We start from the raw sequence: 24,710 nt of genomic DNA, 5'->3' as shown, positions 1-24,710 counted from the left end.
TATAGGTAGTACTCCTTTAGAATGTTCAATCCTCAAAACAAGACAGTGCAATGGCCAGCCAATTTTAAGAAAAAGGCTTTTAAAAATTCGAGCTCAGCTTATGTACTAATAAGTTTTGCTAGGTCAGCAGCTGCCGAGCAGCTCAGTCGATATCGTTCTTGGCTACCGCCAAATCGTTCAGGTTTCAAATCTCGGTCTCAATTAGTAGTAGTATTTTTTTTTTCTTTCTAAAAATTTTTTAAATTAAGTATTTTGAATATATAAATATTAAAATTTTATTATAATAAATAATTTCATTTAAAAAAATATTTAACACATGTTACATGTCATTTTAATTATAATAATACAAAATAATTAATAAGTATATTAATAATAATAATCATCAACTGTTGGTAAACTGATAGTATCTTCATTCACAGACGTTTTACTGTAAAATATTGAAACTATTTGTATTATGGTGTGATATATCACGGAACACTATGATCTCTTCGAAATCCAAAAGTAAACTGACAAGTCTCCGAATATCAGGTCAGTCCATAAGTCCATGTGCATTTTTATAACCTTGAGAAAAATCTTGTTTTGCTGTTGAAAATGTCAGTCTAATGTGGTACTTTTTACACTGAAGTGTTAAATTGGATCTCATTTATATAATACTGTTGGAATTGGGAACATTTCAGTTGTTTATTTTTGTTAAAATGGAAGTAACTGATGAATATAAAAGACATGTTTTATACTTTTTATTTTTAAGTGGTGAGAATTAATAAGAGTGGTAACCTTTGAAAAATTTGATACAATAGAATAATAAATGAAAACTGTTGTTCCATAACTAATTATTTATAACTATTATTATTAATTATTTTGTATTATTATAATTAAAATGACATGTAATATGTGTTAAACATTTTTTTAAATGAAATTATTTATTATAATAAAATTTTAATATTTATATATTCAAAATACTTATTTTAAAAAATTTTTAGAAAGAAAAAAAAAAATAATACTAATTGAGACCGAGATTTGAAACCTGAACGACTTGGCGGTAGCCAAGAACGATATCGACTGAGCTGCTCGGCAGCTGCCGACTTAGCGAAACTTATTAGTACATAAGCTGAGCTTGAATTTTTAAAGGCTTTTTTCTTAAAATTGGCTGGCCATTGCACTGTCTTGTTTTGAGGATTGAACATCCTAATGGAGTATTACCTATATACCAAGTCTCATCCCAGAGTGAATTTCCCAGGTCGTGCCCTCCCCTTGTAAGTAAAACTAAAACTAATTTGAAATATAATTTTTTAAGGGGAATGCCTTTTATATTTATTGGTGTTTTAACAAGTGTAATTTGCAAAACTAAAACATCCATCTACACTTTCTCTAAGAGAACTTTATTTTGTTAAATGAGTTTAACATAGTAAAGTTCTTCAGAAATTATGGAAAAATGTCTTAGTAGTTGAAGTTACACTAATTCTAAAAGTAAATGAGGTCTACTTTTACCTGGTAAGATCAGGTTCTGGTGGATTTTGGAGTTTTACTGTAATGTATACGTTTAGTATCATTTATAATTTTTCAAAAAGAATTGGAAATGATAGATTAGAGTCTAAAAAATGCCAAAGAAGCACTAAACCGCTCTAAAAAAGTTAAAATTGGTTTCTGTTACTGTTTAGTGTTAAATGTTATCACAAATTTTGCTCAAAAACTAATATTTCATCTAAACAAAGTAAAAATGATAATTTTTGTTGATTATTTGTAGATCCATTTTTTATCCTTGTTGCCAGCAAAAATTGAAAAACATGGATACAGGTTATACATGTATTTATTCCATAAAAACAAGTATACAAAGAGAGGGGAAAAAACACATGATAGGACAACTACCAAAACAGAGCAAGAGTAATGCAATAACTTGGTTGTCCTCATGACCTGAGCCCTTCCTGCCCTCCAGGTGAAGAGAGCTAAAGGCATGTGATAGCCACACCATTAACACTAATGATATTTTAAACACTAAACAAAAAAATTTAGGCACTAAAATAACAAAATTATCAAATCTAGTAACCTGTTCTCGTATTTACTAATGCTACTGACTGCAGATAGCATTTCTTAGAATCACTGTATTAAGAGAGTACCACATTTTAATTCCAAAACTGAACAATAAGTTAAAATTTAATTTACTGCATTACCATTATAGAGAAAAGGAAATACTAGGTAAAAAAAAAAATACAGTAAATAAAATACAGTCTAACTTGGTTATAACGTCATCGGATGTAATGACAACCTTAATGTAACGTCAAATTTTTATCGGTCCCACGACTTTACTATACTAGATAATGTTAAAAAACCCGCTTGTAACCACACGAAACCCTGTTTTAACGTCATAGTTGAAGCACTCCCAAATTTACAAAATTAGATTACAAATTTTATTTCACAAAGAAAATACTGCAATTCTTAAAGTATGATGGGATCAAAGATCCTGCTAAACACCATCTTCAGAGCCCTTACCTACCCCCCCCGTCGCAGTGATGAAGAATAGGAAATTGGGGTGAAGGATGATGCCCCACAGTTTCAAAAATAAGCCATAAATGCTGCCAGCAAATGCTCCAGCAAGGCTAGGGTCCCCAGCCGTTTAGTCCTAGGGTCAGAGTCCACTTCCTTGAACGACTGTGGGTGGTACTCTCACCACCTGACTTTGGTGGGGTGAGGTTTGCTAGACTTTTAACGACGTGACGATCGGTTATTATGTACTCATTTTTAAATTACGTTATGCTAAATTGTTAAATATTCTATTATTTTTAATATAACATATTACATTAAATAGTTTATAAAGAAATACAGTGGGGCCTCGTATAACGTACGCCTCGAATAACGGACGCTGCGAACAACGGACTTTCTGTTTGGCCGTTACGTGACTCGAGCAACTGACTGGCTGCGAACAACGAACTTTCCGGCATAATTGATGACTGTTCCATGGGTGCGTTCTTTAATAGCGGTCGCTCTGCGTCTCCGCTACCATGGGAGTGCGCTGCTGTTTGTAGGCATTTAGGAACGACGGTGAAAGAAAGAAAGAAAGATGGCGGCGCCCGCACTATCGATAGTATCGTGATGGAGGAATCTATAATTCTAAAATATGAGCTTTTAGAGGCAAAAGAAGGGACCCAATTGTAAAATTTAACCATAAAATGGATTATTTGTTGAAAGCGCATTCAAAATAGCCACGAAAAAAATTAGAATGTGGGCTACCATTCGAAAAAAATTCGTAGACACATCACCGCGTGTACTAACTTGAGCTTTCACAATTTCTAAATTTTCATTCATAAAACCACATAATGGACCGGAAACGAAACTATCTGAGCCATGGAGGACGCCATGTTGCTTTCCACAATAAACTACTGCTACAAGCGGCCGTTTTTGCCGTTCGACGGCGTGCACTCCCACCGGAATTTAGGAACGCGTTCCGCAGGAATTTTTAAACGGATGTCGCTCGCGAAGAGTTACGCGGAGGAATAAAAGAACGCACCCCATGTTCATTTTTTTTATGATACAGTACGGTTATTTTATGCTGCGGAACGAATTAGATATTTTAACATGTATTTCTATGGGAAAATGCGTTTCGTATAACGGACGTTTCACTTAACGGACGTGCACCTGGAACGGATTAAGTACCTTATATGAGGCACCACTGTAATTGAATTATTTTTAATTGGCATACATTAGTTTAACCTTTTGTTGCCTTTTGATTCGACATTATTCTCAAAACCGGAAGTTCCGCCATTATTGAAACTTATGACAAATAGAAATTTCTTATAAAAGGTAATTTTTGAAATTTTTAATTACATCGATGTAAACTTCGACATAATAATGCAAATAAAGTTGATTTAAACATGTAGTTTGCATTTTTATACATATGATGATAAATTTATTGTGATAATAATAGACTTCGCAGATAACGACACTTGGTTATAACGTCAAAAAATTGCCGGTCCCATGGATGACGTTATAAACGAGTTAGACTGTACAGTAAAAAATATATATTGCTAAATGGAGATTAAGTGCCAGTAGATGATGTTCAGTTTGAAGTGTGGCACTTTTCCTGTCAGAAAAAATAAGGAGACACTAGGAATTGATGAATCATCACAAAACTTTTGAATTAGCAGGGAGCAAAGCTCTCCTACAATTCTTGTAAATACATAACTATAACAATAATAAATACAACATAAAATGAATTTATACAGATGATATATGTATATTAGTAACATGATTGTGCCACATGCCTACTAGTAAGTAATGAAGTGTACTTAGTCAGTGCCGTAACTAGCCATTCCTGTGCCCTGTGCAAGAACTTACATTTAGGCCCCTTAGTTAATTAGGTTTGGGAAAAAAATAAAACAAATACATGCATTTTGGGTCCCCCTTTCAAGTGGGCCCTGTGCGGGTGCACCTATTGCCCCTGCCTAGTTACGGCACTGTACTTAGTCACTAATTCTTCTACTACATTCATTTTTTAATTAAAATGCCATGTACTATTTCACTTTCAAACTTTTAGATAAATTATTTATTATGTGTATTGCATTTCTAATATACAATCATTAAATAAATTATAAAAATTTATGTATTTTTTTGTCTTATTCTCTTTTAATTTATTATTTTGAATGTTGTAGAATGTAATTGCAATCCAGCTGGAATTTTACCGACATTTGGGGGTTGCGGAAGTTTAACAAGCGGAGAGCTGTGCGAATGTAAACGTCACGTAACTGGTCGAATATGCCATCAATGCCAAGTTTTATATTGGAATTTAAAAGCAAATAATCCTGATGGATGCGAAGGTATTTTTTATTAACAGTTATTTATGAAACTTGTAAAATATTAAACAAATTATATTCCTTAAATATTTGTGGTTATAAAATTAAAATAATTAATATAAATACAGTAGAGTCTATAGTTCATCACTCACCAGTCCAACACGTTCAGTACTTCAACACACTGCGCGGGGCAGTGCAAATGAAATTTTTGTGGTACCACTTGATATATGAAACAGAGAGAGACTGATGTATGTGTATACTGTCAGTCACTAGTTGTTTGTTGCATATGTGGTCATGATGTAGTTTATCATAAACTAATCTGTGAACCAAGTATGCTTTTTTACTGTACAGTATGTATATACATGCAAAACCTGACAACCTGCTGTAATCCGACTCACCAATCTGATATATGTCAGATTAGAGAAATTTTACTGTAATTTATTGACTGTAAATTAGTATTCTGTTATTAAGTAGTTGATGCCATTGAATTGAATGTAAAACTTTAAAATTTGACATTATGAAAGTTTAAATTTTAATCATTAGAAATTTAATTCTTCTTAAAAACCTTAAAAAGATTTAATGATATGTGGACTATATAAATATATTTAATTCTCTCAAATATTGCATTTAGTTAAGATTATGATAATGATATTTAACTGATAAAACAAAAATACATCTATTATATACAAATATGATCATTTTCTACTTAACAATATATATTTATACTAATTTAGATAGCATTTTAGAATGCTTCAACTTTTTCTAAATATTTTCCATTTAAAATTACATTGAAGTGTACTGAAAGCTAAGAAATAAGTTGGCAATAGATCTTTATACATATATATATATATTTTCTTCTAATTTACTTTTATTATTATTTAAGATTTAATATGTATTTTCATTTAAATGCTTTCGTTTTAATCGTAAGGATCATCACTAGTTTTAAAATATAAAAATATTATGAATTCTTTGAAAATAGATTAGTCAGTATAAGGTATATCATCATTAGAAATGCAATTATTATATTATACATGGTGGTCTATTTTAATTAATTCACTGGAATAACTTGAAAAATATGCATCCTAAGAAAAAATCTTTGAACCAAAAATGTTCAATGAATGTTACTTCAAGGGGACACAAGATGAGACTATTGATTTCATCATTTTCCTAAATGAAAACTCCCACTTTTTATTGCATATTATTATTCTACATCAAAAACAAACCTTTATCTAAAACATTTTTTTTTGAAAGATGCACTTATCAAAAGTAATGTATATTTGAACTTTTATGCAGCCAACACATCACACATGCACATCTGTGGATATCTGTGAAGTTCATTGGAAAAAAGCAAGAAAATGCTAAAAACATTATTACAAAACTATTATTATTTGGTTGAATCATTCTCTTTCTTCAAATAATGAACTGATACAAAAACTTGTGCCACAACTCAACATCATCTTAAATTTACTCAATGCATTTTTTATTTTAATTAAACTTTTGGCAGAATACTTAAAACCATGACTCCTACAGCAAACAAAGTTTAAAGACATCTCCATTTTTCTGAATATAAAAGTCAATTCTTTGTTGGAAATATCTTTAAATTTTTAATAAAACATTTTATGATATATTTTCACAAGCTGTTTTTCTTGATCCTGTCTTCTCTAAATCTTAGTGTCAGTTCGTAGATGTTATTCTTTAAATATTCCACAAATAAAAGTCAGTCAAAATCAAGAACAAAAATCTGATTAGAAATTATATTATAATTTCTTACTTTTGGGATTTTATATTAAAAACTTTTAAACAAATTTTTATACTTTAAATTATAACATGTAATTCCATTTATATAAAGAAACTGATTGAAAATTGATATAATGAGTTTGAATGAATCAAATTGATTAAAAAATATTCTTTGCATAGAATAAATAAATTTTTGTTGTAAATTTCTATAATATTTACAATATTCAAAATAGAAATGGTAGAGTATCAAATAAATCTATTTTTCTGTTTTCAAATACCAAACAAACAGCCAAATTTCTTACTGTGCTATAAGGCTAAATTATTTGACAATAGGCAGGCTACTATCTCTTATTAAATTAAATTAATTAATTAATTTATAATTATTACATATTAGAATATTTTGGAAGAAAAGATCAGCCTGGAGCAGGACTTGAACCCACATCTCTTGCTTATCATGCAGATGCATTGCCAGTTATTCTACTTGGAGCTCTGTCCAATCTGTTTCCTTGCTAATTTAATAATTTAAATATTACTGTACAGGTATACCTCGAGTTACGTCGTTCCCGATTATACGTCGTTTTTCAAAAAAAGTATATGGAAAAATAAAAATCAAGTTTAAGTCAGTTTATTCGACTTTAAATCTGTCCACCATAAACATTGAAGTCGTAATATCACTAGAAAAGCATTGAAAGTGCACAAAATCATATTAAAATATGTACATTTACAGTAAATGTTAATATAATCATCATAAATCCTAGAGAACGAAACCTGAAAACATCTGTGTTTCTGTGTTGTCGTCTTATTTAGCGGTCTTTAAGTGCTCATTATTGGCATTTCCTCCATTATTGGCGTTTAGTTACGACGTAAGTCGTAACTACACAAGTAAATTCGACTTACGTCGTTTTTCGACTTACGTCGCCTCTTCTGGAACCAATTACCGACGTAAGACAAGGTATACTTGTATTGGTCATTAACTATGGAGAGTCATGGGTGCTAAGTTTTCCCAATTGGCTGTGAGTGACTAATATGATTATACCTAAATTATTTATTTAGTCTAGAAGCAAAAATCAGATGGAGGTCTGGATAGTGTAACTGGTGATGGTTCTGTATAGTAAACAGAAGCTGTGGGTTCAAGTCTGCTTTTGGCTGATTTTTTTGTTTTCAGAATATTTTAAAATAAAATAAATTTATTTATAATTATTTTATTATATTTAATAAGTGATAATGGCCTGGCAGCCTGCCTCCTGCCAAATTGCTTAGTAATTATGTAGCCTTATAGCCTGATAAAGTATCCAGTTGTTTATTTGGTATTTGAAATAATTATTGGATTAATTGTATTTATTCTCTGTTTTTGTTAAACATACACAGATCTATCCTGTTTTGGAGATGAAGACTAAAAAATTCCACCTAAGTTTTACTGATTTCAGACTTTTCAGTTTTCCTCTGGGATGCCAACACTGTTTATGCCAGTTTCCTCCTTAGGAGCATAATAGTATATTGGTACTTCTGAGGATCATTAAAAAGCCCAAAAATATTAGGATTTAGATAGAATTTTTGACTTGATTTTTCAAAAACTCAGAGAACTGTGCAAGTAGAAGTTGAGAAGATTTCTCCCTTAAAAATTTATTTTGAATTTTTCAGGATTAGGTATCGAAAAGTTGGCATTATTTTTCATACAAAATAACATTAAAATCTTGAAAATAATTTGTGCATAGATAGCAGTTGTTTGAAGTTACTAATTCAATTAAAATTTTATTTACACTCCTCAATAAGCTGTTTTGAATAATCACCTGAAATAATTAGTATTTTTTGAACATTTTTAAAAAAATTAAACATTATATAAAATTTGACAATTTAAAATAAAAATTACACCATTTTCTACAATAAAACAGTTCTAAAACATTGATAACATCAAAATCTTCAATTATTTCAAACAAACTTGATATAAAAAAAAGAAATAAATATTGGTACATTAAAATTTTTTGTCTTATTTAATGTTTTTCTCAGTTAAATTGTCATTAAATTAAAATTTGAAGTAATTGCATGCAAAGTTAAAATTACCACAAAATTGATAAAGTTAACTTTAAATTTATAATCAATTATTGTAGTATTAAATTGAAAATTAAATACTTATTTGATGTTTGTCGTTGTTAATTTTCAATTCTTAAATGTTGATATATTTCTTTGATAACTTATCAAATGAGGGGTATAACATTAATGTTTAATTAGTAAATAAATATAATATTATATATTTATTGTGTGTACTTTAAAATGTCACAATCCATAAAGAACGATTTCTCAAAATACTACAAAGTTTCTTATTAGGTTAAGAACAACTAAACTAAATATAGTGAAAAAAATGCAGAAAATCAAACAATAACAAAAGCAAGAATGGAGTTTACTGTCCAGAATTGTTCCAATATTAAAAATGTTTAGTTCTTTTAATACAATATAACTACTATAAATATTAAATATTAATGTTAAAAATATTTTTTTATTTTTAAATCAGATTGTAATTGCTACGGACCCGGCACGTTAGGTGGGATTGGAATGTGTGATGGAGTAACTGGCCAGTGCATGTGTAAACCTAACGTCGGTTCACGTCAGTGCAGTGAATGCAAAGATGGAAGTTATCAGCTAGAAGAAAATAATCTTTTTGGTTGCCATGGTTAGTTTTAAGAATTAAAAGTTCTGCTATTTGATTTCTACTATTTTTTTTTAAGAATACATTTACTGTATATGAACGCTAATTATATTTTAGATGGTCTTTCTAAATGCGATAGTTTTATAAAAGGAGATTGAATATACTAATTTTTCTTTACATTATTTTTTTATAAAACATTTAATCAAAAATTTTTTCTTGTTTATCATCCTAATTATTTTATCATCCTAAATATAATATTCAACATTGTCATAACTTATTTCACAGATATTTCATATGTTTTTTGTTAACTAAATTATTTTAAAAGTGAAATCTTATTTCTTTTAAAGAAATTTTATGATTTCTTTAAAAGAGAAAATGTTTTATATATGGTATGATCCTGTTTTATGTGAGGGTTCTGTGCCAGCATATACCATGTTAAACAAAATTCCATGTAAATTTATGTTCCATCCCAAATAGTTCCAGATGATTGCCTTGACATCTATACAACCATTCATAATTAGCGAGGTTGAGGCCGAAGTTTTAAACACGAAAACGTGTATGTTGGACGTTCAGCACTGCTTTTCTGTAAGCCTAGAAGTTTGATAATGGTGTTTGGAAAGTCAGTGGAATCATGCTTGACATTCCAAAGGCCATTGCCAAACTTCTAGGCTTACAGGAAAGCGGCGCCGAACGTCCGACGTACACATTTTCGCATTTAAAACTTTGGCCTCAACCTCCCTATTAACAGAAAAACTTTAAAATGTGTGTGTTTAAAACATTTTAATTATGGTTTGTACTATAATGAATAAAATTTTAGTTTGATGTTTCTGAATATATAGAGCAAAGTTTTATTATACCATATTGAGTATATTACTGTATTTTTTATATATAACTCACAATGACATATACCCACAAAAAATTGCTAGAATAAAAACAAAACCTATAACCTGTCTCACTGTATTCCATACGCATATGGAAGTGGTCATTTCTCCATGGGCACAAGTTTATGATTACAATTTAATATTGGTATATAACCTGCCCCATTACAAAACATACACTCTTTTTCAAATTGTCTTTTAAATACAGATAACACACAGATCCACATGAAAATATGCTGCTTGAGAAAAATACATGCAAACCAGCATTTGTGACAGTGAATAACATTAAATAGTTTTTAGTTGAATGTCATAAGCTAAAGAAGCATAGTGTGATATTCATCATGAGAGGATGCACACAAAGATATATATACAAACAACATCTTTACTTCGCGTGATGAACAAGTTTCTTTAGGATTCCCGCTCTCCTCAGTCCAAAATTTTATATTAATACAGATTATACCTGTAACAAAATGTGATGAAAAAACTATGATTAATAATAGGTTTGCGACAAAGAATATGTACCAATATCTTCGTGACAGTGATAACAAAAAAAAACGATTATTCCTAAAGACCTAAAACTAACTAAATGCTAATGAAGAAGGGAAGTGATATATGTAGAAAGATTTAAGAGATAAGTCTATAGGAAAGTGGGTACACAGTAGTCTTGGGTGTGATGCCAATCCTGATCCTTGTTTCTTGGGGGAAAACAGATGATCTCTATTTTATCCTTTCTGCAATTTTTCCATGGGTTATCTTCTGTGAGTTTCTTTATGGCACTTTGTCAGATTTGCTTTTGGAACTCATATGGGCTTCTTCACATCTCCAGTTGCTGCTAATACATGACCCTAAGCATGACCTTTCCACATCCATTCCCACGGATGTCCAGTCAAAAAGTGTCCATTGCTCCCCCAACCTCGCCCTCAGGGCTTCTTCTTTTCTTTTGTTTTACGGATTTGGTCACCAGCACCCGGGGAAAGGGTTAAGAAAGAACATTCTAGAAGGGATAGAACAATGAAACAAAGAATAAAGAAAGGAAGTTAGACTAAACTAAAAATAAAATATATACAAAATATGGCATATGGCCGCAATAGTTTCTTGAGTTAAGAGTCAGACTCAGTAACATGTGGATTAATCTAGTCATTTGCAATCTACAAAAATATCAAGGTACCCACTGCTAGGAAGAAGCTTTTAGAAATTTGATTTAATTAATACTGAAAAATGTTAGTCAAATTCATAAAACTTTAGTGCAAAAATTATCAAAATATGTCAAATATAAAGAAGAGAATTCAATATTTTATTGACATAAAAGCCCCATTAAACTATACTGTTATGAGAAAAAAGTAGAACTACAAAATTTATAATAATTTTGCAGTTATAATGTTTACTAATAATTATTTTTGCCATTTCTTATAATTATAAAATTCTTGAAAGTATCATTTATAATTTTGTTTTCAGATGACATCATTTACCAATAAAATATAACCCATTAATTTATTATATCTCAAATTACATTACAATAGTTTAAATTTGGTACGTTATATTGGGCTTAATTTCATAATTTTGTGAAATTTGTTAATTAAAATGTTCATGTTAGAGCAATGTTTGCTGTTAAAGAAAATTATAAGTGCATGATGAGATTGCATGTACATTCTATGGCCATGCTGCACTGTTTCCATGGAGCAGCAAATTTTTTTATTTAATATTTAGTCTTAAAAAGTTCATCATCATCATACACCATTCACGAATTTAGGCAATGTTGACCCGTTTCGGTTTCAGCTAGACAGGATCTAGGAGCCGTTTTTGTGGACGTCCTGGTTGTCGTCATTCTCGTGGTTGATACTGTAAAACTGCACGAGGTATCCTACCGGCGACATTCGAGATACATGTCGAAGCCATTTTTCTCTATATGTGGAGAGTTTTTCAATTAATGGTCCCCTGTGGAGTTCCTCCAAAATATCCTCATTTTGACAATGATCCAGGAGCGTATATCCAGCAGTTTGGCGCATAAACCTCATTTCAGCTGCCTGTAATCTTTTGATATCTTTCTTCTTTAGAACCCAGATTTCACTACCATGCAGGAGAGATGGAACAGCCATAGTTTTATATAATTTCAGTCTGGAGTGTTTTTGTACGCAGTGTGGTTTTAGAGTATTATTTATTATTCCTAATATTTGTAGAAATTTTGTGAGCTTATTATTTATGTCATTCTCAGTTTCATAGGAAATATTGCATCCTAGCTAAAGGAAATTATTAACTTGCTCTAAAGTTGTATTATCAATTACAATTTTGCTGTGTATTGGCTCTGTGTCTCTAAATGCCATTACTTTGGTTTTAACAGTTGAAATTTTCATGCCGTATTCTTTTGAAATTTTATTTAAGGTAAATAAACCTTTTTTGTAAATTATCTTCAGAGTTAGTAATAACCACCTGATCATCAGCAAATAGCATGGTATTAAATTTTATGTTGTTTGGAAGCTGAATTCCTAATGTATATTCTTCCTGCCATTGATGTATTATGTCATCTATATAGATGTTAAAAAGTGTTGGCGACAATGGACATCCTTGTCTTACTCCTTGATTTATTCTTCTACTTGTATATTCTGAAATGGCATTGTTGAACTTAAGTTGTATGGTATTATTTTCATAAATATTGCATATATTTTTAAAAAGTTAAGATATAAATATTTTTCCACTTTAGCAGATTCATCTGTTTCAATACAGATTTCAAAACTGAAGAAAAATCTTATTATTGTTTGTTTTTTAATATTAAATTATGCTCATATTTACATGCATATGTAATTGATTAAAACTTTTATGAATAATATTATGATCAAAATTAATGTTTTTAGATTTTAGAAAAAGTGTTTAGTAGACTGATGAAGGGCAAACACCAAAATTAAAAACAACATAAACTGGATAGAAGAAAAGAATTTAATTTGCATGATAATAAGGTACAAAAAATGGCTTGAGGTGTTATGGATTTTTTTTTTAGTCACTCTAAATCTAGTCATTGGTAGACAATAGACATTTTTGCAACTAAAACAAATAGAAGAATACCAACAATAGTAATTACAAAAATATTCCTTAACACTAATATACAACTAAAAGGAAGTAGAAAGTATGGGGGAGAAGTAGCAAAAAGGACAGAATAAGGAAGGAACAATACCCAGGTCGTTTGGTTACTGTGAAGGCCACGTGTGAGCTTTATAAACATATGATACTGTCTTCTATCTTTGATGTTCAGTCACCAAATGGGAATGATTCGATGCTGATGAGAAAATGTCCAGTTGGATTTTTTATATTTTTTACTTACAAGTATATACAGCAATGTACAATGTATGTACAATGTTTTTACAGTTTGATATCGATCAAAGGTCTGGTTTGTTTTTGTTTGTGTTGGCTGCTCGTTCAAATTCCATTCTTGGTAGCTATTTGTCCAAGAGTGATTTTCCAGTTCAAAGTTTGCTTTTCTCTTTTTTCCTGCACCCTCTATGGGTCCAAATCGGTACATTGCCGACAGGCGCCACATATCTTTCTCTCCCTCGATTCTAGAAGGATTTCCTTTTTTTGTCTAGTTTATTCAAAAGAAATAATTGCTTGTTCTGACTCATTGAACTGAAATGCCAGCTCTAACACTCTCTGGTCCAGGTATTCCAAATTTTCCACTTTCGGTTAGTCTTATCCGTCTCTCTGGCACCAGACACCGCAATGTCTTTCTCCTCTCAAGTTCTTCTCTTCTCAAGCACCGCTCAAAAAGTAACCTTCCTTCACCACATATGCCCTCAGGTAACCTTGTACTCATTGTTGGAAATTTCTAGGAAGTGTCCCTCACCTACAAGAATGAAGAATTAAGAAGGTAAGAAAGTTTTCAAAGGTGGAAAGAACAGAGAAAGATTTCAAGAATAATAGGACAAACAAAAATAAAATGTGGCAAAAAGCTACAATGTTATAATAAAACTTGAAAAAAATTAGTTGAAATAACTTCTTTATATAGTTCAGTTTATCACTTAATTAAACTTAAGCGATAAACTGTATCGAAAACTTAAAAACAGGGTGAAGAATAGTTGAGTGAAGTCAGAAATATTTTTAGAAACGACGACATGAATTTGATCTGAGAACATTTTAGTTCTCAGATCAAAAATTGTGAGTAAAAAATAATAATTCTCTTTTGAAAACAGATTGATTTGACTAAATTTTGAGAATTTTCAAATAACAAAAAGTTTAATTATTTTTTGAAGTTATCATCATTAGGGAAAGCATTTTAAATTTTTGCCAAAGCATGAAATGTTAAGATTGGAAATTTTCTGTGCTACATTCTTTAACTGCAATTTATTTATAATTTAGGTCTACTCAGATGCACTCAGAAAAATGTAAATTTTTGTGTTTAGAAGCACTAGAGTAAGCCTACATTTTAGGCCTACTGTAGCACTTGTTGCTTGTGGCAAAATGATGTCATGTTGGTAGACATAACAAGCACTAGACTTGTTTCACTTAAATGGTTACCAATTCGAATTGCCTCGACATTGGCAGGTCTGCAACTTAACAATAAACATTATAGATAACTATCTATATTTTCAGTATTTACTAACAAAGCACTGATTAAATAAAATGATCTCATTGTAACAATATGAATTATAAGACAATGCTCAGCTTACGAAAAATGTCATTTTCCGTAAGCATTGTCTTCTCATTTTCTTTAAAGTGTGCATTGTCGCTTGGACATTTGAATTGCTGTTAGTATACATCACTTTGAGACTAATGAAAAACTTTGGGAGGCCTTTTTGCAATGTGGCATGCATGCATGCATGGTTTCTTTAGACAAATAAATAGTTTTATTCACAAAGACAATTTGACTAGTAGCAAGTGAGCTTTAGTAAAACAAGATCATGCTGTATGATAATATATATTCAATTTTATGAAAAATATAATTAATATTTAATAAAATAAACTTTTTATGTAAATTTTGTAGATTGTGGTTGTAATATCGGTGGCTCTGTAAATAATAACTGTGATAAAAATTCTGGACAGTGCGCGTGCAGACCGCGCATCAACGGTCGACAGTGCGATAAGGCACTCCAGACTCATTATTTTCCGACCCTGTATCAACATCAGTTCGAAATTGAAGACGGACGTACTCCAGCTAATACTCAAGTTAGATTTGGATTCGACGAAAATATTTTCCCTGGCTATTCTTGGAGAGGTTATGCGATATTTTCTGAAATTCAGGTTAGTAATTTGAGAATAATACAAAATCCAAATCTTTAAAATAAAAAGTCTGAGAGTGTTTTATTTTTCTTGTAAAGTTATTTTTATATTACTTTAACAGTTTTGATTTGAATAGTATTAATTTTTTATTTAAAATTATATTGTTAATTCTTCATATTTTTATTTATTTTTAAACATTTCTGATCATTACTTTTCTGACTATTTGATTAACATTTTGTTTAATAGATGTTACCTAACCTTGTTATGTTTTAAAATGTTATGAAAGACTCAATGACATGTTTAAACTCTTTATCTCACAGATTTCTTTATCATAGTATTGTTATAATTTCAGTTTAGAATAGAGCTGCTCAAACTTTCTCCATTTGAAACACCCTTTTACCAGAGAAAATTTTACTTAGCACTTGGTATAGAGATGTATAATAATATAAATGTAAAATATGGATATAATAAATCATAAAATAGTTTATTCCAAAACCATCCTTATGTTATATGTATTGTTTTACTATTTATTACCATTTATTAAAGACAAAAGGAAATTTGCATAATAATGATATGGATGAACTTGTTTATTTTTACATAAAGAATTAAATCTTGACTAAATATTTGATACTGTGGGATGCAAGGCATCTTCAATGCTTTTCAGAATTGACTGATATTTTTATTTTGTAATCATTAATTCCAAAAAACATTGCTTCACATAAATATGTATGTAGAACTTTTGTTGTCAAATTTTCCATGACCATTTTGGTTTAGATTATATATTATATGGACTGTTTATTTTGAAAGTGGTATAAGTCCATTTATTCTTTTTTCAAGATATTTAAAGGTTTTCATTTTAGTCACTTCAAAAATATAAATAAAGTGTACTAAGTTTGACTAATGTTTCTATGAATTTAGAAATATGTAAGTTCATTACATAAATGACTTCTATGTGAATTTAACTTAACCAATATATTTTTGGGTCGTAAATGGACTTACACCAGTTTTATAATTATTGAACTGTAGAAGGAACTGTGGATTTTTTTCGTTCCATTTCCATTCCATCAAATTGTGCTTTTGTTGGTAAAATTTATAGTTTTACTCCTCTCATAAGAAGTTGTCAATAAATGATGTCCACAATGGAAGGGGGGAGAGAGAATTATAACAAGTTGGACTAAGTCGGGACAAGGGGAGTGGTTGAGCATCAGCAGACATTTGCTTATTTCATTAAATTTTATACAGTTTATTATATTTATTTCAAAACTTCTTTTATGTTTCAATTCTACTTATGGTATCTATCATTCATAAAATGATAAAAGTTTTAAGAGGGGTCGAGTTTTATGAACATTCGAAGGGGGAGGGGTTATGAAAACTTGGACAAACTGGGACAATAGGGGAGGGAGAGTAAAAATTTCAAGAAAAATGTGGACGTAATTTATGGGCAGCCTCTAAGTGCGTAATTAGACTGTGGAAAATGGACTTACACCATTTTCATAATCAATGATTATGCAATGACATTTACTGACAAATTTTCAATTAGCTAAAGCATACAATTGTAGAGTGTCCTTTAGAATGAAGTTTGCAGAACTAGACAAAAAAAAAAAAAAAAAAAACGAACAAGTTGGCTTGACAAATATACTGGGGCTTTTAATCCTTTTACATTGGCAGATCACAATATGTACATAGGACACGAACTATCATGCAATTGACAATCTACAGTGCGCAACTAATAACAATATAATATTTCATGTGTTTTTTACATTCCCCTCTTTCCTCCTCTCCCTTCAGGGGGCTTTCATGGCACATGACACAAATTGAGTGGCATGTAACACAAATAAAAATAAACCTACTCACCACACTTTTTCTACTGTGTATAAACAATGAAAAAAGAAAACTAATATGTTTGGGCGAATCTCCCATCGATCTTCTTTTCTATATTGATGTTAAAATGTCCTTGTTTGGATGGAGACAAATTGCTCTCTCATTAACCTTTTTCCTGATCCTGGGTCCTCTCACACTACTCCTTACCAAATCAATACATTATTGTCCCTTCATTCGAAAAATGTCCTTTGATGCATGCTCTCTCGATTCTTTATCTTTCACAGGTAGCCAGAACAGAGCAAAGAAAAAATGGAAAAATGGGTACCACGAACAAAAATGAAGGTCAAGGGAAAAACTGAAACACAAAAATACATAGTGGTTATTTTAAAATATTAAGTGTAAATTGTTTATAAATGAAAATGTCACACTAAATTATACATAAATTATGTGATTTCTCAATTGTTTCCAAAAATGAACTTACACCCTTTTCAAAATAATCAGTCCCTATATTTATTTATATATTATATTATGTCTTATATATCATGAATTTAATAGTGAGTATCATATGCATAAAATTTTAAATTTATTCAAAATTTCATTCTAATCTCATCATATTTGACCTCAAACCTTTGGTACTTCTAATATTTAGAATTTTTTAATTACCAGTAACTAGTTCTCTGCAAATGTTTATCTTTATTCAGTGTCCCATCAGACTTTAAAGTGATACAATTCATACTTTTTATATTAAATAGAGTATTTGTAATTTCTAATTTGATTTCTAAGCTAACAAATAACTTTTTCTTTTTCAAAATTTTCAAGCTTCTGGAATGGATTCCTTCCAATAACACATAATGATTAGGTATTTTATTTTGTAGATGATTAAGCTTTAATACATAAAATATATTATTGTGTTATTAAACAAATTAATTTCATTCAGGTTTAAAAATATTTTACTTATTTGTAATTTTTTTTTCTGCGTGTTTAGAGAGAGATTTTATTGGATATATATGTTGAAAAATCAAGCTTATATCAAATTATTTTCCATTATTTGAATTTTGGTGGAGAAAATGTTATGGGTACCATTACATTTACGCCTGAAGGCTTTTCGGGTAAGTTTATATGTTTCTCTAGATTAATATAAATAAACTGTAATTTGAACAATGTACACAAAAGTGATATAGATGTAATAATTCTTATTTTATAGTTTGAGTACTTGAAATCAAAACTGTATGAAACAAAACGAATCATTTTGATTTATGCAGTTATATTGAATTAGTAGGAGATGAAGGATTTGTTACAGAAAATTTCTCTTATTTTTAAAGGCATATTTTATGTTACATTTGTTTGTATACTTTTATTCACTATAAAATTCACTCTGTTTAATTCCTTTTGTTTTGATTCTTCAAATGCACAATAAATTTCTTTTGTTTCAATTTGTGATTTTGTTTAATTTTAAGTGAAAAATTAAAGAGATGAAAAGTTAAGATTTAATTTTAAAAATATCAGAACAATTGCAAGAACTGTTGCATTAAATGAAATTTCTTTTTTATTACTTTTCATATTCAATGATAGATGTGGCTTTTTTTAAAGGATTAAAAATTTAAATATAAAAATAATTACAATTTCTGCAGTTTAGAAAAAGGAGATTTATATTAAAATAATAAAGAGCATTTTATATATATATAATATGTTACTGTGAAAGACCGAAATTAGACAATGTCGATATTCTCTGGTGACTGTTGACACATACAAAATACATCGGTGAAAGACCGAATATTTGGTTATATTATTATACATTCGAACAATCGCCGGTGTATGTCGACAAGCACAGATAAGCTTTGGTGGAAGTCAAAACGACACCTGAGAAGCCGATGTTGACAGAGAGGTGACAGTCTGTCACCAAATCCTTTGTGGGTAGCCAGAGGTAGGATAAGGTCATACCTCTTTTCCCAGCAACGGTTTGGTGGACACCACCCACTTTGTCACTGGATGGCATTTTTGTTCTTTTGATCCCATGAGGTGGGATCGGTTTGTCAGCTTTATACCCGTAATCAGTTCGTAATTTGTAAAGAAAAGTTACTTTCCGTAGATGAGATTTCTTCTCAAGAAATATCACTGAGAGAAGCAGCTGCAGCTAATTCGAAAAGTGGAGGGCAAGGCTATACATGCTGTCATTGCAAAAAGAAGTGTTCCGTGAATAAATGCAGTTGTAAAAGCAAGAGATTCTTGTGCAATTCAAAGTCCATAACAGTTTAAGTTGTTGCAATAAATAAGATTGTATAATGTTAATCACATAATTTATGTGTAAGTTTATTATTGTATTATTTTTTTTAATGATTTAGAATGTACTGTTCGTTTTAGGTTCAACAGTTTATTTACATGTGCTGTTACTTAAGCTTTCTCCTATTTTGACATATTAAAAAGTTGCATTTTTGTCTTAACGTAATAAAAATATTTTTAGTCAACATTCACCATCAGTGCATGCTGAGTGTCAACATTTGCCGGTGTAAGTGAGAAATAATGATATTTAGCAAATATTTCGTACATACACGAAACGACTGTGTGAATGCTGACATTCACCAGATATCGGTCATTCACAGTAACATATATATCAATTATCTATTAGAAAATTCATTCAGTCTAATTTGTGTAGCTATATACAGTAGTTTAGATGTTGATCAATTATTTATTTTAATTGTGGTGAAATATTTAATGTTTTTCATTTAGATTATATTTTATAAACATTATTAGTTCAATTTTAAAAGATAAAGAAACTTTTATATGTTTTATGAATAATGAAAAATTCAAATGATTTAATAAATACACAAAAATTTTAATCCAGACAGATACACCCAATAACTTTCAGAATTCTGATTTATTAATATATGTTTTATTTATTTTAGATATTCAACAGAGTAGTGATATGGTATTTGAAGCAACTACCCAACCGAGATTAATGAGAGTTGCTGGAAAACAGGGATTGACGGCAGCCCCTTTCGTTCTTAATCCCGGTCGATGGACAGTTTCCATTAGAGTGGAAAATCCTTTATTTTTGGTATGTTTATTATATTATTGGATATATAAATACCATTTTATCTGTTGTAGATAACTTAATTTTTCTGTAAAAAAATAGATGCAACTGTTTGGAATATGGTGATGATATTAGATGATGATTTTAAAGATTATCAACTATTATTTATATTTTAATTAGAAATTTTACATCAGAAAATCAGATTAAACTATAAAATTAAAAAAAACCATTTCTCTGTTTTGTATCTATTAATATAAATTCTGAAAATATTTTAAATATTTATATCAATATTTAAAATTTGTTTTAACAGGATTATATGGTTCTTCTACCTCAAGCATATTACGAAGCTACATTATTACAAGAGGCTATAAATGTTCCGTGTGAGCTCGATCAAGAGAACAAATCTTGCAGACATTTTAGATATCCATTAATACCCGAAGAATCATCCGTTGTGAGAGGAGAAGCGGGTTACGTTGCATTCGATGATCAAAGAATTCGCACCCAGTTATATCAAGATGAATATGTTATAGAAGTAATGGCTAAATTTGATACATTTTTCAAGCATAGTTATATTAATAATTAATTTATCTTAAATATATTAAAGTAAAATAATTTGTTACAAATTTACTGAAAAGTAATAAAGAATTAGATGTAGTTCTAATTCTCTTTGCACTTGACTTTATGTCAAAAAATGAAATATAATATAAAATTTCACTAGATTCACTAATTAGCCATTTTAATTTATTTTTATTTATTTATTTTGCTTAAAGTTCAATTTAATTTTTTATTTACCTGTTTGTTACTTTCTATTGAAACTATACAATATATATTCTTAAATTAAAATGTTTCATAAAGTGACTATTTTACAAAGTAGAGTTAAATAGCAATATTTTTTTAAAATTAAATATTTTATGGATTAAATTTTATTTTTGACAATTACATTTTCATATATTATTTATAGGAGCTCGAAACAGAAGAAATGGCATGGTTAAATAGTGATCAAACATCTCTCCATATGGATATGCGTGTAAGCAAACCGGGAGAATATGTATTTGTTATTATGTATTATACTCCAGAAAATGTCGAAACTGCAAACGTCATGGTCGAATTGTCGACGACAAATAAAATGGATAAAGGAATTGCAGTTTTGTACGAATGCACCTATTCTTTCCTTTGTAGGGAAGTTGTAATGCAGGCTGACGGACAGATTGCCATATTTGACGTCGACTCTAATTCCCTTAATCTGCAATTAACTATTGGCAATAATTCCAATGTGATTATAGATAGTATTGCCGCAATACCGTACGATATGTGGCATTCCGATTTTATTGTTCCTCAATCTCAATGCATTAAGAAGGATGGTAAATGCTTAGAAATAAAATTTCCTCCAGTTCCAGATGCCACAAAAGTAAGATATTCTTCATTTCCATATTATTAATTTAATATATTTAAAAACAATAAATTCTTCATTTTGTTATTTTTATTAAATTATACATTTAATAAATCTTTTACATAATGATGACAGAAAATGACACAAATTAGTATTAAGAACTACTATAGAATAAACAGATGTATTGTTTTAAATGTTTAGCATATATTAATGCTTACTTGAAGGTGTATCAAAAAATAAATTTACAAAGCTGATTTGTCAGTTATCACAAATAGAACAAGTATAATTAAATATATTTAATTATAGTTTAATTATATATATTAAATATATTATTTAATTTTACTACAGTAGTAATGTATATTTAGGAATGCACTTATATTCTATACACTAGTATGTAACTGCATTCCACTGATTTATGTTCATAAGATATGCATATAATAAAAATCAAGAGTTGACTGTTCAGGATGTTAGCTAGTTCAAGATATCTCATATAAACATTTAATTAGGTATTTGGTTTTTTGATAGTCTTGGATGCAGGTAGGGATTGCAATCCAGCAGTGTTTTCAATCCAGCTGGATTTTTGCTGGACCAACATCATTCCAGCTGGATCCAGCACGGATGTATTTTTGGTGCAATAAAGTGTTATCTATCTATCTATCTATCTAATCTATGTTTAGTTAGATTATAATTATAATATAATCTTTAAGTTAAATAATAGCAAAGGTAATTCTACTAATTAATTTATATTAATATATTATAATAATGTAAGGACAGATAATCAGTGGCTAAGTGGCTATCAATCTTACCAGTTTTCTTATATAGGCTCTACATATCAGTCTGTAGTTATTTATAAGTAATTTAATTATTAGTGTTAGTAAAGTAGTGAGTAAGTAATTAGTAGTAGTCTAGGAGTTAGTTATTATTATCACAATCAAGAATCACATACATTTATATCATCATTATATCTGATACTCATTAATTTAATTAACTATTTAACTAACTAGGTAGTCTCAATTTCTCACTAATTTTCACAATAAAATTGCCTAGCCTAACCCACTAACCACTTATAGAATAAAAGTTAAAAACTTTTACTTAATAAAATTAGAGTAGAAGTTTTAAAATATTAGTCTTGTCTTAAAAAAAGTATTTTAAAGGATTAAATAAAATTAAATCAATCACTTCTGTTACTTTTTTGACTTTTCTGGAAGTAGGATCTCAAGAAACAAATGGTATTGATGGTGTTGTCTCCCAACCTCCTTCTTAATGAACTGCATATATACTGCGCTGCAGAGAAGGCCCTTTCTGCCTCTATGCTAGTTGGTTTCAGGGTCATCAAATAATCATAAATCGTTCTGTCACGTGATTCATTGACGTCACAACTGACCGTAAATTAGAATTATGCACCAGGACTAGGAGAGGAGTTACTTATTTTATTTAGCACAAGACACTTTATTTAGCGAGAGCAGAAAGTCAACTGGCAATTACATCAGCAGAGGTAAAAGAGCGGGAGGTGCGGTTTAGAGAGGGGGTGTAGCACGTGTCGCACTGAACGGCAACATCACTCTCGCTGCCAAGTGATAGTGCACTAGCAAAGCGGCAAGGCCAACAACATAGACTTTTGCACCATTATTTAGAAAGTTAATTGAGTATTTGTGGATCCACAGCACTGGATCCAGCAGGTTGAAGAATGCGCTGGATCAAGCTGGATTGCTGGATGAGGGATCCAGCAATTGCAATCCCTAGTTGCAGGGTTCTGTTAACTGAAGGAAATGCTCTTATCATCTTAACAGCTTTTCTTCATGATAATGCATTCAAACTATTCATAATTATCATACATTCCTACTCTTGTAATAATTTCTAACTCTTTCTATGTTGAAGATATTTTGCTGGAATATCATTTCATCTTAAAGAAATGAAACTTGCTATGAAGAAATGACTTTTTAGATGAATTATAACTGATATTTCAAAAGCAACAGCTATTCGTCATGATTTTTCTTAAAGTATTCAATGACAAGCATAACTTGATCAATTTTTTAAAATTTTTAGTAAATCTGTAATGTTTCTACAATTCATTCTCATTAATTTTATTTTGCATCTTTTAGTAAATAATAATAATTTATCTTATCATTTATCTAAATATATCTTTTCATATACATCAATTAACTTTTTAATTCTTAATTACTTTCTTACTATATAGTTTATTATACATTTATTGCTAATCATACTTAAAATTTTCTTTTATTTTAATAAATAACTTTTTACAGTCTAATAATATAAATCAGCAAATTAAATCTAGATATATGTGAGATATTAACTTACTTTGTATTCATCTAAAATACATACAATTAAATTAATTTACTATTTATTTATAATGTATAGATAAAATCCTGATGTATGACATAAGTTTTCCACAAAGTAACAAATAATTTTAAATAAATAATTTTCAAACATTAATAAGCTCACAAAATTTAATAATATAAGAATTTTAACATGTTCTATTTAAATATTTCAGATAGAGTTTGAAAGTGGATTTAATGAAGAACGAATAGCTTCTGATCTGCCAGTTACAATCTTTGATAAAGATGCCAAATTAATCTATTTAAATTATTCCGACGCCATGGTCGACATTCAAGGATCAGTGCCGGATACTGGAAAATACGTATTAGTTGTTCATTATTATCAGGTAAATTAATAAAGTTTACAGTTTAAATTTAGAGGTAACAAAATGATAAAATATATTTACTAACAAATTGATTACTGATTATTTAAACTAATTTGATTTAAAATACTTATAGATCCTTTTGTTATGTAGCTTTAAACATAACTAATTACTCTTAAAAAATAAAATTGTTTAGATTTGGCTTTATTATGTTCGTCATCTTTTTGACAACAAATATAACAAACAGATAAAATATAAAAAAAATTATTTTTACTTTCAGGATATCAAATCATTAATGAGCTTGAACAAGATATTTTGAACAAATCATTTTTAAATACATTTTCACTGTTTATATAAGAGAAATATGCTTTATATACTTTTTAGAAAACAAAATTGAGTTTTAATTGAAATCACTAGACTAAGTCAACATCCTTTATTCAATTTTTTACTCTGATACTTCCTGAACATAGAATGTTGAATAGTATTGTGTCTTCATTAACACTCCATTGCGTTTTATAAAAAGTATGGAAAGAATATAGACATGGTTCCAAATAACAAGAA

At 29.5% G+C, this 24,710-nt stretch overlaps 1 protein-coding gene and 1 long non-coding RNA gene across 2 annotated transcripts in view; both read left to right on the top strand.

The window, feature by feature from the left end:
- LanA (laminin subunit alpha) overlaps positions 1-24,710 on the top strand; it is a 167,504-nt gene that overhangs the window by 42,223 nt on the left and 100,571 nt on the right. The window contains 8 exon segments of the mRNA XM_067285291.1: positions 4,644-4,808; positions 9,031-9,189; positions 15,013-15,269; positions 18,055-18,178; positions 19,973-20,124; positions 20,411-20,632; positions 21,062-21,508; positions 24,003-24,173. Coding sequence (XP_067141392.1) covers positions 4,644-4,808; positions 9,031-9,189; positions 15,013-15,269; positions 18,055-18,178; positions 19,973-20,124; positions 20,411-20,632; positions 21,062-21,508; positions 24,003-24,173 — 1,697 coding nt within the window.
- On the top strand, positions 18,761-19,271 carry LOC136987600 (uncharacterized). Its single transcript, XR_010882629.1, has 2 exons — positions 18,761-19,154; positions 19,198-19,271. It is a non-coding gene; the product is annotated as an uncharacterized lncRNA (long non-coding RNA).

The sequence above is a fragment of the Centruroides vittatus genome, unplaced genomic scaffold, assembly GCF_030686945.1.
Source record: "Centruroides vittatus isolate TY-2023 unplaced genomic scaffold, ASM3068694v2 scaffold_2520, whole genome shotgun sequence".
NCBI lineage: Eukaryota > Metazoa > Arthropoda > Arachnida > Scorpiones > Buthidae > Centruroides > Centruroides vittatus.
This window is presented reverse-complemented; position numbering and strand designations above follow the sequence as displayed.